Below are 23,402 nucleotides of genomic sequence, written 5' to 3'. Positions count from 1 at the left end.
TGTCCAGAGTTTCATAATAAGGTCTGTAGTCTGTATGGGTTGCCTAGAATTAATGTTCGCAAGCTAAGCCATTTAAAGGAGGTTAGTCCAATAACACTTGAATGACTGCTCCATCTCTCAGTCTTAACTTTACGTCTACGAGCATCAAGTTCAGATTTCATTTATCCATCCATCCATTTTCTACTTCTTATCCCTTTCGGGGTCGCGGGGGTTGCTGGAGCCTATCTCAGCTGCATTCGGGCAGAAGGTGGGGTACACCCTGGACAAGTCGCCACCTCATCACAGGGTTCAATTATTAATATTACAAATTAATATTACACAACAATAATTTCAGGGAGGCTCCATGGTAGCTAAATATAATGAAAATGTTTGTGTTGTGCACTTGTTCGTTGCCATGTTCATTGGACAATTCCTCTTTGGCGCCCCCTTCGGTATGTAATGATAAATATTACCGTTAGATGGCAGTCACGTACCAGAGAGATGTATAGACTGAAGGTTGTGTGTACTGAAGATGAGTAAACGTTGCTCGCTTGGACTAGTTTGAACAGACAAAACATCATTGGATCAGGGGTGTCCAAACTTTTCCCACTGAGGGCCGCACACTGAAAAATGAAAGCCATTTTGATATTTTTTATTATCAAAACCTATGCAATATATGCCTTTTTTAAGGACTCCCCCTCTAGTTTAAATCATATATTTATTTATTTTTTCAACGCTTTAATCTCTAGATCAACTTTAGATCTATCGGTCGATATAAAGTTTTAATTTTATGTAAATGTTTTATACCCTTTTTGTTAAATAAAAAGCTGGTTTTATGGCAAAAACACAAAATATGCAACATTTTCTTCCAAAAAATTGTCACAGTGGAATATTTTATTTGAAGTAATTTGAGCCTTAAATAGGTGAAACATTCATAATATTGATTTTGATTCATATTTACTATTTTTTAACAATGACAGTTAAAAAAAAAAATCACTAAAATTCTAAGGAATCCAAAAGGCTCTTAAAAGTGTTAAAATAAGTCAAATATTATTTTTTGTTTACATTTAATGCTTACATTTCTAGGGTCTAGATCAGTGGTTCTTAACCTATATATAAAAACAAGCAGAATAAAACATTATTTGGCATGCTTTTAAAAAAAAATTTTTTAACTAAGGTATTGAGTCTTTTTTTAAAATCTTTTCTTTTTAGAAGCATCCTAAGGTGGTCTGGCAGGTTTGGCAGGGAGCTCCACAAAGTTGGAAGAGTCGGTTCAAAAGCTGTTGTTTTAAATTCTATTCTATGATAGTGCCTTTAGCAAGTCCGGGTTCTGGAGGTGCGATGAAATCAGTAAGGTTAGACGGGGTGTTAATGTGCAGTCAGTGATGGAGGAGGATTTGTACTTGTTGCACAGGTGAACAGGAAACCAATGAGCTGGAGATCAAATTGAACCTCCTGGTTAGTGAAACGGGACGTAAGGATTGCTCATTTGTTTTCCTTTCATGTGAGATAAGACGGACTGGAAAGAGCTTTGCATTTAATCAAAGTTGTTGCGGCAATTTTCCACTCCTTCAGTTCATCGTTGGCCATCATCCTGACATTCCTCTTCCAATCGAGAGGCATGTCAATCCATTCAGCCTTGTGCTTGATGATGTTGAAGATCTGTTATGACGTGACAGCTGAGCTACCTACTCGGTGGCCTAGTGGTTAGAGTGTCCGCCCTGAGATCGGTAGGTTGTGAGTTTAAACCCCAGCCGAGTCATACCAAAGACTATAAAAATGGGACCCATTACCTCCCTGCTTGGCACTCAGCATCAAGGGTTGGAATTGGGGGTTAAATCACCTAAAATTATTCCCAGGCGCGGCCGCCGCTGCTGCCCACTGCTCCCCTCACCTCCCAGGGGGTGAACAAGGGGATGGGTCAAATGCAGAGGACAAATTTCACCACACCTAGTGTGTGTGTGTGACAATCATTGGTACTTTAACTAATATGACGAGCACTCTGGTTGTGCATCTTCATGACTTTCCACTTCGATGAGTGTTTAACAGGTGCCCGCCATAGACATGGTTTACAATATTACTTTTATTTTTTGTGGCCGTTATCCGCAAGACATAGACAAGTGACCACTAACACACGTTTTTGCTGTATTACTGATTTTAACACTTTTTATGAGAAGGATCATTTTGGGTCTTTAGGAGGATAAACATTCACTTAATATTAAGGTTCCTCAAGCAGCGACGGCGCCACACGTCACAAATCTGTTTCGCCCAGTTTGATCACCATGACTCACCAGCATTTTAGGACCCTATTATGCAAAATCAACTTTTCTTACCTATTGGTACCTGCTGTTGTCTATTTGGGATCTGCATGAGTTCCAAAAATGTTAAATCAAACCGTGGATGCATTGCAGAGATATTCATAAACCAATCTTGCCTCCCTTTATACCAGGTGTGTAAAACTCATTTTAGCTCAGGGGTCGCATGGAGGAAAATCTATTCCCATGTGTGGACCGGACTGGTAAAATCAAGGTATACTAATTTAAAAATAAAGACAACATCAAATTTGTTTTCCTTGTCTTACTTTGGCCAAAAATAGAACAAGCACATTCTGAAAATGTACATATTATAAACAATCCTTTTGGCAAAACACTTCAAGTCAGTTGAAAATTCTGAGGAAAAAATTGGTGCAGTTTCAAAAACACCACAAAGTACACAATGGACTTAGACTTTGTCTCAGTGTATTTAAAAAGCCATTAAACCTTGAGCACTTCTTGTTTAGCATTCTCATGTTGGCAGTTCATTAAAGACGAGTTTGGAAAAGCAACCGAGTGTTTCCTCAAACCGCCGCATTGGTGACATCCACAATTGCAACAACACGTTCATTTATCATCATTCAAATATTACAATTATAATATAATCAAAACAATTGTCAAAATGACACCACGATAGCCGAATTAAAGGTAACAACTACAAACTTAACTAATGTGAACATCCATCCATCCATCCATTTTCTACTGCTTGTCCCTTTTGGGGTCGCGGGGTATCTCAGCTGCATTCAGGCGGAAGGCGGGGTACACCCTGGACAAGTCGCCACCTCATCACTGGTCCAACACAAATAGACAATATTCACACTCACATTCACACACTAGGGCCAGTTTAGCGTTGCCAATCAACCTATCCCCAGGCAACTACAACCCTAAACTAACACCCTCCCTTCCATATAATACCTCTTCGGATTGTAAATAATCAAATGTAAATAATCAAATGTAGACACTTTTTCTTATACTTTCTGATCTCTCTCTCTATGTCCACTACTTGCTGTACATATCCTACCAAGTCAGACCTATATGTCAATTTCTCTGATGATGCAATTGTTGATGCTGATTGTTGATGACTGAAGTGTTACCAACCAAACCTAACCCCCCCGCCCCCACTCCATATCCCACACCCCGGATTGTAAATAATGTAAATAATTCAATGTATATACTCTGATGATTATCTTGTGTGATGACTATTATGATGTTAGTATATATGTGATAGTATATATCTGTATCATGAATCAATTTAAGTGGACCCCGACTTAAACAAGTTGAAAAACGTATTCGGGTGTTACCATTTAGTGGTCAATTGTACGGAATATGTACTTCACTGTGCAATCTACTAATAAAAGTTTCAATCAATCAATCAATGCATGTCTTTGGTGGTGGTAGGATAGAAGATTTAAACATAAAATAAAATAAAACAAACAACAAATGTAGGAACACACATTTTGTCAATGTTTCTTATAAAAAAATAAAAACATTAAAAATAAAATAAAAACATATAATGGCATACAAGTCTCGCCTGTGAGCCATTAGTTGATGGAGATCATTCACATCCGCAGGGTGGCAGTATTGCACTAATAAGGTTTGCATCCGCGGTTAAACAACAAAGCAGAAGAGTATTCTTTATCAATCCTCCCCACCGCTAGAGGGCGACAAAGCGAGCAGCGGTGTGACGGCGGAAACCGTACAGCCGCAGAAGAAGCGTCAAAGCGGATGGCTGTCATGTGTGCGGACGGTCAGCTGACAAGTCCGGCTCTCTTCTGATGTTTACTGGGTTGATTCTCTTGTAAGCTCGCCATTGGTTAATGAATGCGGCGCTATGCTTGGCCGAGGAGAGCAATGGTAGTCGTCAACTCGGTGCTCAAGCTGCTCCAGAGGCAGACGTACACCTGTCTGTCCCACCGTTATGGACTCTACCTCTGCTTCGGAGGCATCGTCCTCATGATTGTGTCTGCTTTCCAGTTCGGAGAGGTGAGGGAGCCAACCTTCATTTGGGTAAAAGTGCTGCTTTCTCACAACTCTCCCAACAGCTCACCCCGCCAAACTCCACTCAGAAAAAGGACATTTAAGCACAAACCTTGACGAAACATCTCTTTCGCGCCTTTAATATATATTCTTTGGTGTTCTTTGGCTTGAGCAAGTTCCTCTTTCGAATTCTGCACTGTAATAGTTGACTTAAATGCTTTCTTCTAACAACTACTGCATACCGCTTGTCCACAGTAGGGTCACGTGGGAGCTGGAGCCTACCCCAGCTGGTGTAACACACCCTTGTAAAGTCACTTTATGTGACAGAGATATTTTCGTTTTTTATTTTATTTTTAATGTTTTTATTTTATTTTTATATCATTTTTTAAAAATAATATAGTTATATTATTTTTTATAATATATTATTTATTTTAGATAGTTTTAAAAACGTCATTGATGTGGATATGTACGTATGTTAGGACTAAGGTTGTCTCGATACCAAAATGTCACTAGTCGATACCGATTCCTAGGAATATATAATATAATAATAAATTCAAAACTTTATTGAATAGTAGGGGTGTAACGGTACACAGAAATTTTGTTTCGGTACGTACCTCGGTTCGGTTCATTTTCGGTACAGTAAGAAAACAACAAAATATAAATTTTTTTGGTTATTTATTTACCAAATTTGTAAACAATGGCTTTATCCTTTTAACATTGGGAACACTATAATAATTCTGCCCACGTTAATCAACATTAAAGGCCTACTGAAACCCACTACTACCGACCACGCAGTCTGATAGTTTATATATCAATGATGAAATCTTAACATTGCAACACATGCCAATACGGCCGGGTTAGATTAGTAAAGTGCAATTTTAAATTTCCCGCGAAATATTCTGCTGAAAACGTCTCGGTATGATGACGTTTGCGCGTGACGTCACGGATTGTAGCGGACATTTTGGGACAACATTGTGGCCAGCTATTAAGTCGTCTGTTTTCATCGCAAAATTCCACAGTATTGTGGACATCTGTGTTGGTGAATCTTTTGCAATTTGTTTAATGAACAATGAAGACAGCAAAGAAGAAAGCTGTAGGTGGGAAGCGGTGTATTAGCGGCTGGCTGCAGCAACACAATCAGGAAGACTTTGAGTTGGATAGCAGACGCGCTACCGTGAGTACGCAGCTTTGGTTTCCAAACACTTGATCGCTTGCCCGTACGTGCGTGCCGCTATGTGCATGTCACGTACGTAACTTTGGGGAAATATATGTGCTGTATGAACTTTACGGAGGTGAACCGTACTTTGGGCTGTGGGATTGAGTGTGTTGTGCGGGTGTTTGAGTTGTATTGGTGGGTTATATGGACGGGAGGGGGGAGGTGTTTGTTATGCGGGATTAATTTGTGGCATATTAAATATAAGCCTGGCTGTGTTGTGGCTAATAGAGTATATATATGTCTTGTGTTTATTTACTGAATATCAGGTCCCACCCGCCTCTCACAGCATCTTCCCTATCTGAATCGCTTCCACTGCCCTCTAGTCCTTCACTCTCACTTTCCTCATCCACAAATCTTTCATCCTCGCTCAAATTAATGGGGTAATCGTCGCTTTCTCGGTCTGAATCGCTCTCGCTGCTGGTAGCCATGATTGTAAACAATGTGCAGATGTGATGTCACTCTACTTCCGGTACTTCCGGTACAGGCAAGGCTTTTTTATCAGCGACCAAAAGTTGCGAACTTTATCGTCGATGTTCTCTACTAAATCCTTTCAGCAAAAATATGGCAATATCGCGAAATGATCAAGTATGACACATAGAATGGACCTGCTATCCCCGTTTAAATAAGAACATTTCATTTCAGTAGGCCTTTAAACTGCCTCAAGTTGTTGCTCTGATTAAATAAAATGACAAAACTTTTCTTCTACATATAAAAAGTGCAACATTAAACAGTTAATGTCCTTTTTTGCTGCTTCAACACAGCTCAATCAACACAGAAAAGGGTAAAGTGAAATAACAGACAGCCAGGGCTTTGCTGTCCGAAACACACACACACACACCGCAAAATGAGCTAACGTTACGCTAAAAGCTAATCAGCCTTCACCTCAAGCCAGGACTGCGAGCGAGCTGAGCTGCAGTTTATATTTCTAGAAGGTCAACGGGCTCATAGTGATGTTACTAGTAGTTGACTGGGAGGTGTTTATTTTAATTTGGGGAGAGTCCGCTGCCTGATGCTTACCTGCTAAACACCTATCTGCTCGACGCTGAAGCGCTGACTACATGCGCTCTGAATACGCACTGCTGATTGGCTGTTACCGCTCTGAATACGCACTGCTGATTGGCTGTTACCGCTTTGTATGTAACCAATCAGATGGTTGTGTGGGTGGGACAATGCTGGGTGCTGAGACAGAGGCAGAAGAAGCAAAGCAGCTTGTTAAGACTTTGGCTTAGAAACTCGTTCGGTACACCTCCAAACCGAACCGAAACGGTTCAATTCAAATACACGTACCGTTACACCCCTATTGAATAGTGTTTCAAAATGTCAAGTATTTAAGATCACTGTGCAACAGCATCATTTAAATATCAGTGTGTGCTGCAAAGTGGTAACTATACATTTGAAAAAGAACAGCAGTGTTGTATAACCTCCCAGGATATCAAAACAAGCATTACCATGCTTCTAAATATGATCATAAATAACAACAATAGTCAACTATATTACATGCTGGCTTAGATGGTAGAGCGGCCGTGCCAACAACTTTGTTTGTATTCAGCTTCCGCCATTCTAGTCACAGCCGTTGTCCTTGGGCAAGACACTTCACCCACCTTGCTCCTAAAGGGTCAGCGCCTTGCCATCCGTGTGTAAATGTGTGTGAATAGATGAATGTATAATGGAATGCGCTTTAGGTATCATTTCAGGTGTAGTAAAGTGCAATATGGATACAGACCATTCACCATTTTACAATTTAAAAAGAACAGCAGTGGCGTGGACCTTTCAAGTATATAAAACAAACAATGTTGTTAATATTTGTTCAAGATGGTGGTAGTGTGACATCATAATGTCCTTTTTAATTAAATAGGCTAGCCCAAACATGTATTTAAAGACACATCTTTGTGTTTTTATATTCGTTATTAGTGTCTACATGTCAGCCTTTAATCATTACTTTGTGCCTTTTTACAAAATGGTAAAATTATTGTTGTTTTTTTCTTTCTTTTTTCTACAAAGTGCCATAAAAAAGAGGCGTGTTCAACAAATAGCCCGCAGGCCACACTTTGCCTTCCTGTTGAAATAAGTAAAGCAGTGGTGTTCAAAGTGTTTCCGATTGACGGAAGAGTGTCTCTAAGCTGTTTTCTTAGCACTTGTGGAAGTGATAATGTTGGCTTGCACACTGTGGTAATGCACACTCCCTGGCTTTTGGTGGCGGATCTACACTTTCACTCACGTAGCAAATGACTGCTTGTATTTGATTAACAAAAAAAAAAGTGTGACATAAGATACACCTTTTTTCACTTTTAATATATACCTCTTACTCGCTAAATATAGCAACAAAGTGGCTAAAGTGCATCACAGATCATTTTTGCTACGTCTTGTTCTCTGACACACCTACAGTTATGCCGCACTCACACACTTCCATTATCGTTTGTTTATGAGCAAGGGTGAAACGGAAGCGCCCACATTTGTGACAAGCTTCCACAAATAAGTGAATTTATAGAAACACTGGTAATTGTTTTTCAGCCGGCGGGCATTTCTCTTTAGCGCTGACTCAGTGCTCAAGCACCGAGAATTGATGTGGCTCGCTGAGGACAAAGTGTTAGTTACTGACAATACCAAAAAATAGGTATAAAGGGTGTAATGGTATTGTAGATACCACGGTATTTTGGTTTCAAAGTCTTCACAATAATACTGTGACGTGTGACAGTACTATGTAGTTTTTTTTCTAGAACTTTAGCGTTGTTCGGGTCTGAAAATACACTACATCATGGCCCAGAATCCTCTGCGCAGCGCGGGGTGGAAAGGTGGGGGTTGTGGAACGCCGTTAGCAGGAAGTGAAGTGTGTTCGTAGTCGATGATGGAAATAGTTTTTTTGGACATTGTCTGAAATGTCATCAAAATCCATCCATAACTGTTTAGTTATGTTGCTACCTAACACAAACAAACCCTGGCGAAAACAGTACATTTTTGGCGGAGGTAAGAAAGTCTGCGTACTACATAGCAAAGTGCACCACTTACCGGTAAGTCTCAAGTGTTTCCAAAATGACAGGGCCAGCCGCTCACCTTGCACCGCGTGGAGGGAAAATCACCAAAAGAAAAACGTACACCCCGGTAAATATGAGGAAACTAAAAAACTACTTGATAAATCCTCAATCCATTGATTCATTTTGTACCTCTTGTCTCTCTCGATGCCTCGGGCGCAAGGCAGGTTACACCCTGGACAAGTCGCCAACTTATAAACTATCACCCAGAAAATATATTCAAAGCCAGTGAAGCTAAACATCAGTTTGTGAGGTATTTACATTGTTAAAAAATAAATTGTTTGTCAACTTTTCTGAGAAACAGCATTTTCCAAACTGATATAGAAATGTCCACTTTGGAAGATACTGCTTATCAGAATGTAAAAGTGGAAAGACACTAAAGTGAACATTATTCTTTTACACTGGATGTTTACATTGTCACTTTAAAGACACTAAACTGTAAGTTTTTTTTATATTTTAGCTTGAAACAGTGGATGTTCCTGCACAATTATCTGCATTTAAGAATACATGTTGTGATAAATATAATTGGAACATTTTAGCATTATGTTTGTGTTCAATAAAGCAAGTGTGTTTATCCTAAACAATCTTGCCGCTTTTTAAGCCTTTTTTAAATGTTTTTACCTTTTTTTGACCTGTACCACAGTAATATCGTACCGTGGTCTTAATACCATGAGTATATTGTTGCGTGAGATTTTGATACCACTACATCACTAGTAGGTATTGATGTATTTTTTGCATGACTGTATCAAAGTATCAGTACTTTTATCAGTCCTACCCTGGACTGATCTGCAGTTAGTCACAGCACACACATAGATGAAACATTCTCACCTATGGATAGTTCAGAGTCTCCAATTAACCCAGCATGTTTGTGTTTTGGGGTGTGGCTTAAAGCCGGAGTACCTGGAAAAACCTGTGTAAAATTTGCCTTCCTTATCATTGTAAACAATAAAATAATATTATAATACATAAAAACTATAACAGACAAAAAAAATTGCAGCACAAACAAATGGGACACGTCTAGAAGATTTTGAAAAGGTGGAGAGCGGGGTTGGTTATGAATGATAAAACAACATAAAAACTAATTGCCAGACACATTAATTTTGTAGCACAAACAAATGAGACACGTTTAAGAGATTTTGACTGGGGTGGCTGGTTATGAATAATAACACGTTAACATAAAAACTATAATAGACAAAAAAATTGCACTACAAATGAATGGGACATGTTTTGGGTAGGTTTTGACAATGTATGTGGGCTGGTTATGAATGATAAAACGATAAAAACATAACTGTTACAACCCCCCCCCCCCCCCCCCCCCCCCCAAAATGTACAAATGTACTTCAAACAAATGGGACAAGTTTGGGGAGATTCTGACAAGGTGGGGGGCTTTAATGATGTCACTTGTCATGAAAATGCATCTTAGAATAACTGAAAGGGGAACTGCATTTAAAAAAAATAATTTTGCCTATTGTTCACGTTAATTATGAGAGACAAGAACACGTGTCTTTTTTTTAGTATTTTAAAGATGATTAAAAGGCTTCAAATATGTGAGTGTGTGTGTGTGTGTGTGTGTGTGTGTGTGTGTGTGTGTGTGTGTGTGTGCGTGTGTGTGCGTGTGTGCGTGTGTGTGTGTGCGTGTGTGCGTGTGTGTGTGTGTGTGTGTGTGTGTGTGTGTGTGTGTGTGTGTGTGTGTGTGTGTGTGTGTGTGTGAGAGTCACTATAGTATTGATCAAGAATGATCTGAGAGATCAAAGTTGAGATAATTTATACAGTGAAAATGATGTAGATGGTGAATACGGTAATTTTTTCAATACTTTCATGATGCTTTATGACAAACATTGTCCACTGAAACACCTTAGGAAGAAGCAAAAGAAAAACAATCAACCATGGGTGACAAAAGGACTGAAAAATGTTTGCAACAAGAAGAATACATTATATAGAACATATATTAACATACAGTATATCAGCAACTTATCATTTCAAACAGGCACATTCCCAGATAAAATGAAAACAGCAAAAGTTGTACCAATTTATAAGACTGGTGACAAACACCAGTTTACAAACTACAGACCTGTTTCTCTACTTCCACACTTTTCTAAAATGATTGAAAAACTGTTTAATAACAGATTGTACAAATTCATAAATAAAAATAAAACACTCAAAGACAACCAATACGGATGTAGAGCCAATATTTGAACATAAGTGGCAATAATCAAAATAACGGAAGAGATAACCAGTGCAATAGATAGCAAAATAATGTGCTGCTGCAGTGTTTATGGATTTAACAAAAACATTGTACACAATCAATTATAACATTTTAATTAACAAATTAAATCGGTATGGCATCAGAGGGTTGGTCTTGAACTGGGTAAGAAGCTACTTAACCAACAGGAAGCAATACGTGAAGCTAGGAGAACAAACATCTACAGAGTTTAAAATATTTAGTGGCGTACCTCAGCGATCAATATTTGGACCAAAATTGTTGAATCTTCATACAAATAAAATGTGTAAAGTTACAACGGACATAAAGTTAGTACTATTTGCAGATGAAATGACTGCGTTTTGTTCATGAGAGAACACACAGAAGCTAATAGAAATAATAACAGAAGAAATGAACAAACTAAAAAGATGGTTTGACAAAAACAGACTAGCTTTGAATCTCAGCAAAACTAAAATAATACTTTTCGGTAACAGTAGAAGGGAAAGTCAAACAAATACAAATAGACGGAGTAGACATTGAAAGGGTAAAAGAAAACCTTTTTTTGGGGTGTACTAACGGAGGATAAAATGAACTGAAAACCTCATGTAAAAAATATACAACATAAAGTATCAGGAAACACGTCAATAATGAATAAAGCAAAATATGTTGTGGACCAAAAATCACTTCATATTCTCTACTGCTCGCTAGTGTTAACAAATCTGAGTTATTATTCAGAAATATGGGAAAACAACTACAAATGTGCGCTTCAATCACTAACGGTGTCACAAAAAAGTTCAATAAGAATAATGTATAATGTTGGATATAGAGAACATACAAACCCTTTATTTATCGAATCAAAAATATTGAAGTTCATTGACTTGCAAACAGCTAGAATTATGTACAAAGCAAACCATAACCTGCTACCCATGAATGTACAACCATTCTTCTTAACAAAAGAGGAGAAATATGACCTTAGAGGAAAATCTAATTTAAAACATTTGTATGCACGTACAACACTTAAAATCTTTACCACATCTATATTTGGGATTACATTATGGAATGGATTAAGCAAGGAAATCAAACAGAGCACTAATATTATTCAGTTTAAGAGACTGTTCAAATTCCAAGTGTTCACAAAATACAAAGAAGAACAGTTCTGATAAACATCTTGAAACTTTAAAAAAATAATGATGTATTGTATTTGTTTACTTACTTTTTGTACATTTATTCACTGTTCTGTTACAAACGGAGAACAAAGAAATGGGATAAAACTGCTATGATATGAAAAGGGGTAGGATTAAATAAGCTCTCCTTTTCGGACAACTGGAAATATGTGATGCATTACATTGTAATGTTCGAAATAAACTGGAACTGAACTAAACTGAATCATGATACACGCATCACATCATGCTATCGTTAGTACAACTACATCTATACACTGTTGAGCTAGCTGTGTACAAACAAAAGTGTAATGAAATGTGCGCTAATACTTTACATACACTGAAATATGATTGTTCATGTTTTTCGGTCAGTACAGATTGTTGTCCTATTGCGATGTGTTTTGCTGTTGACGCAGTAGCTATCTTACAGCTAATGCCGTAGCATGCCGCCGCAAGGCGATGTGTTACTACGGTAGAAAAATAGTTTCTCAGTGTTCACTCTTACAATAACATTGTCGCTTCAGCTTGGTTATTATACAGGTTATGGAACGTAAATGAAGTACTGTTGGCGTTTTTGGATGCATTTTTAAAGTGACATAGAGACTTAAGACTTATTGCTCCCGTTTGCTGCATTGCTAGAACAAGCCAATTTATACAAATTAGAATGCTTAAAAAAGCAAAAAACTTATTGTCTCTCATAAGGATTGTGAACAGTAGGCAACATTCCCCCCAAAAAGTGCAGTTCCCCTTCAAAAAGCGTAATGACACAAAGGAAAATTTTTACAGCACAAATATAACACAAATAATTTATTATTTTAATATTTGCAATGGTAAGAAGGGCTAACTTTACATAGGTAAACTCCACGCAGATATTTCTGGATTGTTGTGTTGATTTAATTGCTCTCTCCGTACAGGTTGTAGTGGAGTGGAGCAGAGACCAGTATCATGTCCTTTTTGACTCCTACAGGGACAACTTGGGTGGTAAATCCTTTCAAAGCAGGTGAGGGGACATGTTATGCTTAAAAATGCACTGCATGCTGGTATTTGGATGAGATCGTAATTCATTCTCTTTTAGGCTGTGTCTGCCCATGCCCATTGATGTGGTCTACACATGGGTGAATGGCACCGACACGGCACTGCTGAGAGAACTGAAGGCCGTGAGAGAGAAACTGGCAGAAGAACAACGGGCTCTAAGGTACAGCCCAGCCAGACAGATTATCACCATTTTCTCAGCGTTCTCAGACAAATTATTGCTATTTTCTCAGCGCTCTCAGATAATGCAATTATTTTCCACGCAGGGAACGTCTGGGGAAAAATGCAAACGAGACGACAGAAGAGCCAAAAGACAGGTGATTCGGAATGACCGCTTGTCACTGCAGTTTAGTAAAAATGCTTCATGCCTGGATGTATTGGTCCTCCTTTACACAGAGCGAAGCTGGAATGTCTGCTGTCTCACTGTATCGTCGCGCCTATGCTGGCGCTGGATCCCGCTCTGCCAGCCAACGCCAGCGTCAAGGAGCTGCCGTCTCTGATGCCTTCGCTCTCGGCCGCCAAGGAACTGCTGCGGCTCAACAAGCCGGTCCACCCGTCCACTGCCACCTCCGTGCTCGTCTTCCATTCTCAGTCTGAAGGTAAGAACAAGCTACGCTTACCAATTTACCCACCGTTTTTTTGTTCAGGAAAATTACTCTTGTACTCATTATATATTATATATCCTTATCCTGCAGCCGAAAAAGCCTACAGCGATGCGTTCAAGGAAGACCAGAAATTCTCAGTGTCCAGATGTTACCTGGTGAGTAGGATTGCACGGTATAGCTAAGCCTGGGTCGTTAACAAATTTTGCTTGAAGATATATTAACCTACGAATTATTGCTGATAAGCGATATTATTGTCAACATTGTTTTGAGGCCAAATTAACCTCTAATGAAATAATACATAATAATAATGCAAGTGTACCCTTTCTAATGCAATAAACTTGTATTTCTCATTGTACTTTAACATTGTAAATGTAATTTTAACTTTTAAATATCCAAGTAAAATAAAACAAAAAAATAATAAAATAAAATAAATCTGTCTGTTACCAAAATGTTTTACCTGAATAAAATCCCAACCAAAAGCAATACAAAATGTTCTGTTTGTTTTCTGACCCTCATATACAATATACACAACCAAAACAATAAATAATATGGCTAAATAAAGTTAATGTGGCCAAAATTATCACAGTTATCATTATTATAGCGGTATTGTTGAATGTGCTCAAACAGTACCGATACCCACACTAAAATCTTTTAACAAAGTTTCTTTTTAAATAACTAAAATAAATAGACACACAATATATTTTCTTGGAAGAGGAAAATTGTTCTGTCTTCATAAAAGCCCGAATATTTGTATGTGTGTTTAAATATGTTTATCTTATTTCATGTTAATTTGTAAACGTTAGAATGTTTTTTTAAGAATAACAAATTAGGTGATTATTTGTTTCACTTCCAGTTTATGTGACATCACGCGAGTCCTACTACACTGATACTACAGTGATTCGATTTTTTTTTTATCATCCCAAAATAGTTTTTTGTCATTTTTGTTATTGTTCACAAACTCAGGAAATAAGTCCCTGGATAGACGAAGACTTTTTGGTGCAAACACCAAATGATTTAAATTAGAGCCAATAGTTGTTTTTATGTTTAGCTTTTTTGCACTATTTAATTTATTTAGCACAACATATTGTACGTAATACAAGGGAATAAGTAAAAATGTAACTATTTATTTCATATTGTTATAACGCAATCCTGTGTTTATGTCTGATTATAGTTGTGATCAAAAGTGTAATAACTCACTGATCTTGAAAATTTAAAAGTATCAGTTTTAGCTTTGGTACATCCGATACGGCCCCTGTTACTACTTGTTATGGATCGATACACAATTTTTTAGCATTGCCCAAAACTAATATAAAATATCCAAACAACAGAAAAATAAGACATACCTCCATATTACAACAGAAAGTAACCAGATATTAAAAATAAATTAGAAAGTAGATTAATAATAGTTTTGAGAAAATATTACAATAGGAAATGACACAGTATATTACTGCAGCCAAATTAGTAGCCTTTGTAATTTGTTTTAGAATATTTGTATTGTCTTTTATATGCAACAAATACACTAAATTGCCAAAAGTATTTGGCCATCCATCCAAATGATCAGAATCAGGTGTCCTAATCACTTGGCCCAGCCACAGGTGTATAAAATCAAGCACTTAGGCATGTAGACTGTTTCTACAAACATTTCTGAAAGAATGGGCCGCTCCCAGGAGCTCAGTGAATTCCAGCGTGGAACTGTCATAGGATACAACCTATGCAATAAATCCAGTCGGGAAATTTCCTCGAACCTAAATATTACAAAGTCAACTGTCGACTTTATTATAGGAAAATAGAAGAGTTTGGGAACAACAGCAACTCAGCCACGAAGTAGTTAGCCACGTAAACTGACAGAGAGGGGTCAGCGGATGCTGAAGCGAATAGTGCAAAGAGGTTGCCGACTTTCTGCACAGTCAGTTGCTGCAGAGCTCCAAACTTCACGTTACCTTCCAATTAGCCCACGTACAGTACGCAAAGAGCTTCATGGAATGGGTTTCGATGGCCGAGCAGCTGCATCTAAGCCATACATCACCAAGTCCAATGCAAAGCGTGTAAAGCACGTCGCCACTGGACTCTAGAGCAGTGGAGACGTGTTCTCTGGAGTGCTGAATCACACTTTTCTATCTGGCAATCTGATGGACGAGTCTGGGTTTGAGGTTGCCAGGAGAACGGTACATTTCGGACTGCATTGTGCCGAGTGTGAAATTTGGTGTTGGAGGACTTATGGTGTGGGGTTGTTTTTCAGGACTTGGGCTTGGCCCCTTAGTTTTAGTGAAAGGAACTTTGAATGCTCCAGGATACCAAAACATTTTGAACAATTGCATGCTACCAACCTTGTGGGAACAGTTTGGAGCAGGCCCCTTCCTCTTCCAACATGACTGGGCACCAGTGCACAAAGCAAGGTCCATAAAGACATGGATGACAGAGTCTGGTGTGGATGAACTTGACTGGCCTGCACAGAGTCCTGACCTGAACCCAATAGAACACCTTTGGGATGAATTAGAACGGCAACTGAGAGCCAGGCCTTCTTGACCAACATCAGTGTGTGACCTCACCAATGCGCTTTTGGAGGAATGGTGGAAAATTCCTGTAAACACACCCCGCAACCTTGTGGACACCCTTCCCAGAAGAGTTGAAGCTGTAATAGCTGCAAAAGGTGGACCGACATCATATTGAACCCTATGGGTTAGGAATGGGATGGCACTTCAAGTTGATATGTGAGTCAAGGCAAGTGGCCAAATACTTTTGGCAATATAGTGTATATTGTGTTATATATTGTTATCGCAGGAGGCTGCAATATATTTTGCGATATAGATTTTAGGCTATATTGCTATTGGTTAATTTTCAATTGTCACGCGATCTATAAAGAATGTCAGCATTTAATCGTGGCCTCCTCGTGGTCTTCATATCCAGACGACAGACAAAGAGGCTCCAGGTCTGATCCGCATGCAGACGCTGGCCTACCTCAGCGGCTTCCCAGGGTCCTTCAAGGAGACGGAGCAGTTGCGAGCCAAACTACCCTCCTTTGTCACCGACAAGATAAAGCAGGTAAGATGTCTTTTACAAATATTTGTTTGTTGTATTACCATATCAAATGTGTCCTGGAAAAATACTGTAAATGCTTTACACACATTATTTAAAAGTGGTGTTTTTTTGTATGCAGTGGTACCTCAACTTAAGAGTGTTTTGAGCCGGGCCGGTTTTTGTGGGCGACCGATCAGGGTGAAATCTATGTGAGGAAGCACGCACCCAAAAAAAAACAACTGGCCAGTTTTCTAGACTACCGTCGCTCATTTCTGTTAGTGGCCCTTTTTTTTTTATAGAAAAAAGATTTGCAGTAATGTAAGGGGGGAAATTTGCCAGCCTGTCTTTCTAAAACATAGTTGTAATAATCTTCCTTTTCCAAATGCCTCTGGTTTAGGTCATTGGTACCAAAGTTCCCTCGAAAGTGCGCGCATGCACTGTTGCGCACTGCTCACGTGTCCTCTGCGCACAGCTAATCAATGCTGCACGCAAAATAGAATCCAATCTGAACTCTATAAACAAAATAAACACATTTGTTCTGTAGGATTTTGCAATGCCACTGTGAGTGACAGGTGACATCAAGTGGCTTTAACAGATAAAACAATGTGTCAACATTGTTCAATTATTGTAACATCTGTCAAGACACTTTAAAGAGGACAGGAATTCTAACGATCACTTTATTGAGCAAAACTGTTTATGAAACGTAATGAAAACTAAAAATGAGTAATACGGTAAATAATACATATTGCCCACTAACGGTTGCACTATGTATAGATAAATATTAAAGAGGTGTATTTGGGATCTGAATAAGTCTTGAAAATGTGAAATCAAACTATTGAGGCGTGGCAGAGATATTTATAAAACAATATTGCCTTCCTTTATGCGAGCTATTTGGAATTTGCACAACTTGTGACGTTTGTCTAACGTGACGTAGGCGGATATCTCCATTTATGGTAAAGATTTACCTAAAGAGCTTTGCGCGAGTCCACCATTATAGTCCGACGTTGTAGTCAATAAGCTCCTTCTTTTTCCTCTATTCTCTTGTTGTGGGGCAGACTGGCTCATACATGCACATGCATCCTCTGCTGTTGCCAATTCTAATACAAAGTAGTGTACAGTTGTAATTTATATCTGTCAGTAGACCTGATATGAAAGCGCTAAAAATTACAACATGGCTGACGAGGAAAAGATGCAGTCAAAGTGTAGGCATGTAAATAAGACTGCACACAAAACGGCGTATCCTTTAAGAAACGGTCAGAAAACGGCTTGAAGATGGTCCAAAACTTAATCTGTGCATAATTTTGACCCAAGAACCACTATTATATGTTATGTAGACCACAAGGAAGTGTTTTAGATGTAGAAAAAAATCAGAATACGACTCTTTTAAAACAAAAAACCATATTGCACACCAAGAAAAAAGCAAATCACAGTACGCTAATCACGTAAGTGTGTTTTAAAGTCTTATGGCTGTAGGTAGAAATGACCTGCTGTAGCTCTCCTTCCTGCTCTGTGGATGTAACAGTCTAATGCTGAAGGAGCTACTCAGGGGTGCCGCAGCGTTGTGCATGGCGTGAGAGTAATGCTTAGTGATGCTTTGGTCAACATTGTGCTTAGATTATGTTTTACAGACCATCTTTAAGCCATCTCCTCAGAATGTACTGTTTTGTGGGCAGTCTTAAAAACTTGACGAAGTCCTCCAAGCCAAGCCCCTTTCAACTGCGTCTTCTCCCCGTCAGCCATGTTGTAGCTTTTAGTGCTTCCATATGGAGTCTACTGACAGATATAAGTTAGAATTATACACTTCTTTGTATTTGAAATGGCAGTAGCGGAAGATTTTAGCATGCATGTGCATGTACGAGCCAGAGAAAAAAAGAAGGCACTTATTTACTATCATTTTGGACTACACCTGAATAAAAATGGCAGCCTCGCGCAAAGCTCTTTGGATACATTTCTACCATATTATGGAGCTATCCGCTGACGTAACTAAAGCTAGAAGGAAATATTTGTTTTATAAATATCTGCCATGCCTCCATGTTTTTAATTTCACATTTTTGGGACTCATGGGAATCCCAAATACACAGAAAAAGGTACAAACAGTAAGAGTTGGTTTTGTATACTAGGGCCCCTTTAGGACAAACTGAACAGTCCAGTTGCAATCGATTAAATGCCCCAAGAACACAGAAAATACATTTAGGACACACATCACTGGGCAAAAATTAATACTTATGTTACATTATCATTATTAGGGTTTTGTTTAGCATTATTATGCTGATCCTCCTGACCACACTGACGTTCACCTAAGAAACAGAACTCCAGCAGATGGCAGAGTTGCACATTGCAAACAACATCCCTTGGCATTGGTAGAGTTTTAAGTCTCTACCACAAGGTGTCGCCGTCAGGCGGCCTCTAAGAAATGAAGTTGTTTTTTTTGTTTTTTTTACAATTTACAGGAATGCAATCTGGGGAAAAGCTCTTCCCAAATGTCTCCTCTTTCTTGGATGGGAGTTTTTTTATATAGTTATGTTGTGATCGGAATAAAGAGCTCCCTTTTTTTTAATCTCCGCATGGTGCATCTAATAATTTTCTCCAATAAGAACATCTGCTTTTTATTTGGAGTGGAGAGGAATGTGACTAATGAGCAATCCAGCTCTCATGCAGAATCCGGCAGACTATTAGTGAGCCGACCAGTAAAATGCCGGCAAAACCGATTAGCGCAGACGGCAGGCCAATCAGGTTACTGGTCTATATTTTGCTCTGCAGAAGGAGAAATCTTATGGAATGGTTATTTTTTGTGCTCAGACCTCCCCAAAAAGGACATGGTCAGGAATTCCTTAATGGTTTCATCATTAGAATGGATCTTAACCAGTCCGAAGTGTTCCTCACACTTGTGTTCTGATTGCGTTATCATCCTTGGATGTCTGTGGAGTTGTTTTGTTAAAAAAAAAAAAAAAAAGTTAAAGTACCAATGATGGTCAGATCGGTAGGTCGTGAGTTCAAACCCTGGCCGAGTCATACCAAAGACTATAAAAATAGGACCCATTACCACCCTGCTTGGCACTCAGCATTAAGGTTTCGATTTGGGGGTTAAATCACCAAAATGATTCCTGGCACGCGGCCACCGCTGCTGCTCACTGCTCCCCTCACCTCCCAGGCGGTGAACAAGGAGATGGGTCAAATGCAGAGGTTAATTTCACCACACCTACTGTGTGTGTCCCACCATGTGTCGCAGAATAATGCTGTCATTAGTAGAGTAAAAACTAAAGAAGGAGCTTCTATGTGCGTGATGACATGTAGGTTAACAGCATGCCCATCGAGGCGCAGTTGTCACGCTTGTCTCCAGGTTTTAATGTCATGTGATAGCAACCGTTGGACGTTACCTAAGCCACCATCGCAGGAATTAGTTTTACAACTGTTGGGAGTGGAGCGGCGCCACTGGAAGGTCATCCTTTCCCCCATTTTCAACTGCTTGTGCCAACTCCTGACCTTACCTTTGTTCCAAAACAAGGTCCAAGCAGCGCTAGCCCACCCTTTTGGCATTTTAGCATGGGCGGGACGGTGTGGGGCGGCCAAGTGGTGTTTCCTGGTGTCGCCAGGCTGATTCTGTGAAAGATGGATGATGATGATGGGCACAGAGTGTAGGAGAGGCTCAGTGCTGAGAGATGGCCCATATTTATAGCTGCTATTGCACCAAGCGCCATGGTGATAAAAGACCCTCCTGCGCGGGGCATGCTTGTTGATGTGTTTGTTTACCTTTTAATTTTATTTTGTGTTGAATAGGCTTGTCGGAAATGTGTTACGTGTTTGTACCGTTTGTGTGCACTGTGTACTAGGGCTGGGTATTTGCAAGGAATTTACCATATGTGTTACGATATTTGAGTTGCGATACAAAACAGTTTTGCAATATACTGTATTGCAATATTCTACATAATTTAAATGCATCTTAAAATACGAGTTGTACATACGTACACTTATTGGAAAAAGTGAGCCTTTAACGATTCAATTCAAATGATCCATTTACAGTAATCCCTTGTTTATCGCTGTTAATTGGATCCAGGGCTGGCTGTCGCAAAGGAATTTCCACCAAGTCTGAATTATTCATTAGAAATCAAATATTTACATAGCTAAAGCATACAAAACTGTTTTATTATCTTCTAAATACAGATTTTATGATTTTGAAAGCCCTATAGACATGAAATAACACCCTTGTGTCACCTTTCCACTCGTTTAATCTGATATAGTAATGCCTATTAGTGGCCCTGATACCAAACAGCGTTCTCTGATTGGTTTGGTCTCCTTTAGTTGCCAATAATACTGTAGTATTCATATTTTTAGTTCATTTAGTCATTTTATGTTTGAAAATTTTTAATTTAGGCCTAGAATATGTTTTTAAAAATTGTCTGAGATAGCGTGAACATGCAAACTTTGAAGTGGGATCTGGTCAGGGATGATTGTATTGTATAATGTACAGAAAGTGGATCAATTTTCTTTACACCTAAAAATACCTTCCATCTACCTTTTAAGCTTTATATAACAAGAAAACATGACGTTATTGAATTTTGGGTGTTGGTTTAATTTTGTACAGGTGGTGCCGCCTAAAACACATACCTACATACATACACTCATACCTAGCTATAGTGTAGTGTTGACGAAGGTTGCTGCCGGAGTAACCAGCATGCCTTGCCTGCACTTTGTATAAGACATGTAAAATATGTGTTTATTGTTAGCGCCTTGTCGTTGTTACCCACATATAATGATAGTTAATTGTTGTTGTTGTTGTTTATTAATTGAAAAACTAATCGATAGATTTCCTGATTACTGAAATAATCAATAGCTGCAACCCTATTCATGATGCAGTAAATTGAATGATGTGGACACATTTGTAACTGGATACTTTCTAATGCGCTTTTGCCTTGGAGAATTTGTATGTTTAAGTAATATGCAACTATTATTATTTAAATACTTGTTTATATTGACAAATGTGCTGTTTTAGACTGCAATATCGTTCAATTAAGGACACTTATCGCGTATGTCTAGCTTGTGTGCTATTGTCTGCTTAGTTGTTGTGTAGCTTCTAACTCCTATTAGCCTATAACCTACCATGTTTACATTTTGTAGAGGACTTGACTAATATAGAAGAAAATACCAACCATGTGTGCTTATTGGAAGACATTTAGATGTTAAATGGCTTTCCAGCTTAGCACAAGTAAACAGGCTGCAGGACTGCTTGTATCGGAGATTTAACATTTAAGCCAATATAATCCGATATCAATATAGGATTGGGACAGCCCTAATGTAAAGTAAACACCACTGCCTCGCGCCTTAAGAGATGCGCTGACAGCTCGACACTCGTCTCTCAATCCGCGGACTATGGTTCAATTCCCGGGCACAGTGGAGGGGGCGGAACCAGGCGGGTTACACGTTCTGTTTAATAACCATCTGTCCGTTTGTCAAACCAGTTGTTGGCTATCATTTGCAAATTGCCTTCCATCTGCCTATGACTATGCAGAGTAACAATGCCATCTACTATACAGAATTGTAACTACAAGCCACTCAGACAGTCCCATTATAATGTGTTTGTGAGTGAGGGCAAGCCATTAAAAAAGTTTTTTCTGTGACGGTCCAAATGTATCTGTGGCCACCACAAATAAACAAATGTAGGGGAAACACTGCATCTTCATATTTTGTTTAAGTGTGTACCGAGTGTGAATCGTGTGTGTATATAATTTGTACCTTAATTGTGCTGTGAGGTGTTGTGTGTGCTATGTTTTGCCCGTTTGTTTACTTGTGTGTGTGTGTGAGTAAGACTGTTTACACTGGCTCACGACGGAGCCTGCGCTCAGAGCTATAATAGAGATGCAATGTGATCCGGGCCCGTATGAGACCCAACTGATCATGGCCGAAAAAGGAGGCGTGTGGAGGAGGTAGCAGCTCATGTGAGACATTCGATGATGGAGTGAGCAAAGCGGCAAGCGCTTCTTGATGGGAGGGGAGGGGTAGCACACTCATACACGCACGCTCACACACACACACACGCTATGTGTGGTCTTGATGACATCACATAGTTTCCAATCCAAATACTACCACACACACTTCTCTTCATTGCTTGTCCATCTCAAAGCTAGAAAATGAACACAATGTTCAATTCAACACACTGCTTTTCACTCATTGAATGCGATCAAAGAAAGACACTACAATGACTTACTTGATAGTTGTATAGAAATAAACACATTACATTTTTTTTCAAAAGTGTAACTTTAATTGTGTCCTTTTCAGTTTGAGTTGTACTCAGAGGCCAGCATCGCTCTGCTCCACCTGAAAAGCTCGCAGGACTTTACTGATCTCATGCAAAAGGCCAAGAAGAACCTGACATTGGACGGGAAGGAACTCACCATTAGCCCCGCCTACCTCTTCTGGGACCTGACCGCCATCTCACAGGTAACGAAAAATCGAGCCGGCAAACTTTAAAGAGTCTTTCCAACATGCCGTCAATATTTGACTGTCCAGTCCAAGCAGGATGAAGACGTCTCAGCCAGCCGCTTCGAGGACAACGAGGAGCTGCGCTATTCTCTGCGCTCCGTGGAGAGACACGCCCCCTGGGTGCGACACGTTTTCATCGTCACTAACGGGCAGATTCCCTCTTGGCTCAACCTGGATAACCCTCGCGTTTCAGTTGTCACACATCAGGTACAATCCAAACCGTCAAACTTTCACAAGACCAGTGAGCCTGACGAGTGCTTTACACTTATTGGGTTTTATTATAACCTTTTACTTTTAACCAGGGTAGCACTAGATCACACGCTGTGAGTAGGGCCATGCAATCTGTGGGGGTCATTGTTTTGCCTGAAGAAGTGCATATAAAATGTAAATTAATGAA

General features: G+C 39.2%; 1 protein-coding gene across 4 annotated transcripts in view; it reads left to right on the top strand.

The window, feature by feature from the left end:
• gnptab (N-acetylglucosamine-1-phosphate transferase subunits alpha and beta) overlaps window positions 1–23,402 on the top strand; it is a 56,257-nt gene that overhangs the window by 19,007 nt on the left and 13,848 nt on the right. Inside the window, exons 1-9 of one of the 4 annotated variants that reach the window (XM_062064785.1) lie at window positions 3,945–4,298; window positions 12,788–12,873; window positions 12,949–13,068; window positions 13,172–13,222; window positions 13,302–13,504; window positions 13,601–13,665; window positions 16,418–16,552; window positions 22,802–22,963; window positions 23,042–23,212. In XM_062064785.1, the coding sequence (XP_061920769.1) occupies window positions 4,113–4,298; window positions 12,788–12,873; window positions 12,949–13,068; window positions 13,172–13,222; window positions 13,302–13,504; window positions 13,601–13,665; window positions 16,418–16,552; window positions 22,802–22,963; window positions 23,042–23,212 (1,179 nt within the window). In that variant the 5' untranslated portion in view covers window positions 3,945–4,112. Of the gene's footprint in view, window positions 1–3,944; window positions 4,299–12,787; window positions 12,874–12,948; window positions 13,069–13,171; window positions 13,223–13,301; window positions 13,505–13,600; window positions 13,666–16,417; window positions 16,553–22,801; window positions 22,964–23,032; window positions 23,213–23,402 lie in introns of those variants that run through there. The other 3 variants (XM_062064784.1, XM_062064786.1, XM_062064787.1) reach the window with 3 other exon arrangements.

Source organism: Entelurus aequoreus, linkage group LG12 (assembly GCF_033978785.1).
Source record: "Entelurus aequoreus isolate RoL-2023_Sb linkage group LG12, RoL_Eaeq_v1.1, whole genome shotgun sequence".
Taxonomy (NCBI): Eukaryota; Metazoa; Chordata; class Actinopteri; order Syngnathiformes; family Syngnathidae; genus Entelurus; species Entelurus aequoreus.
Note: the sequence above shows the minus strand (reverse complement) of the source record. Positions and strands in the feature narration are given on the sequence as shown.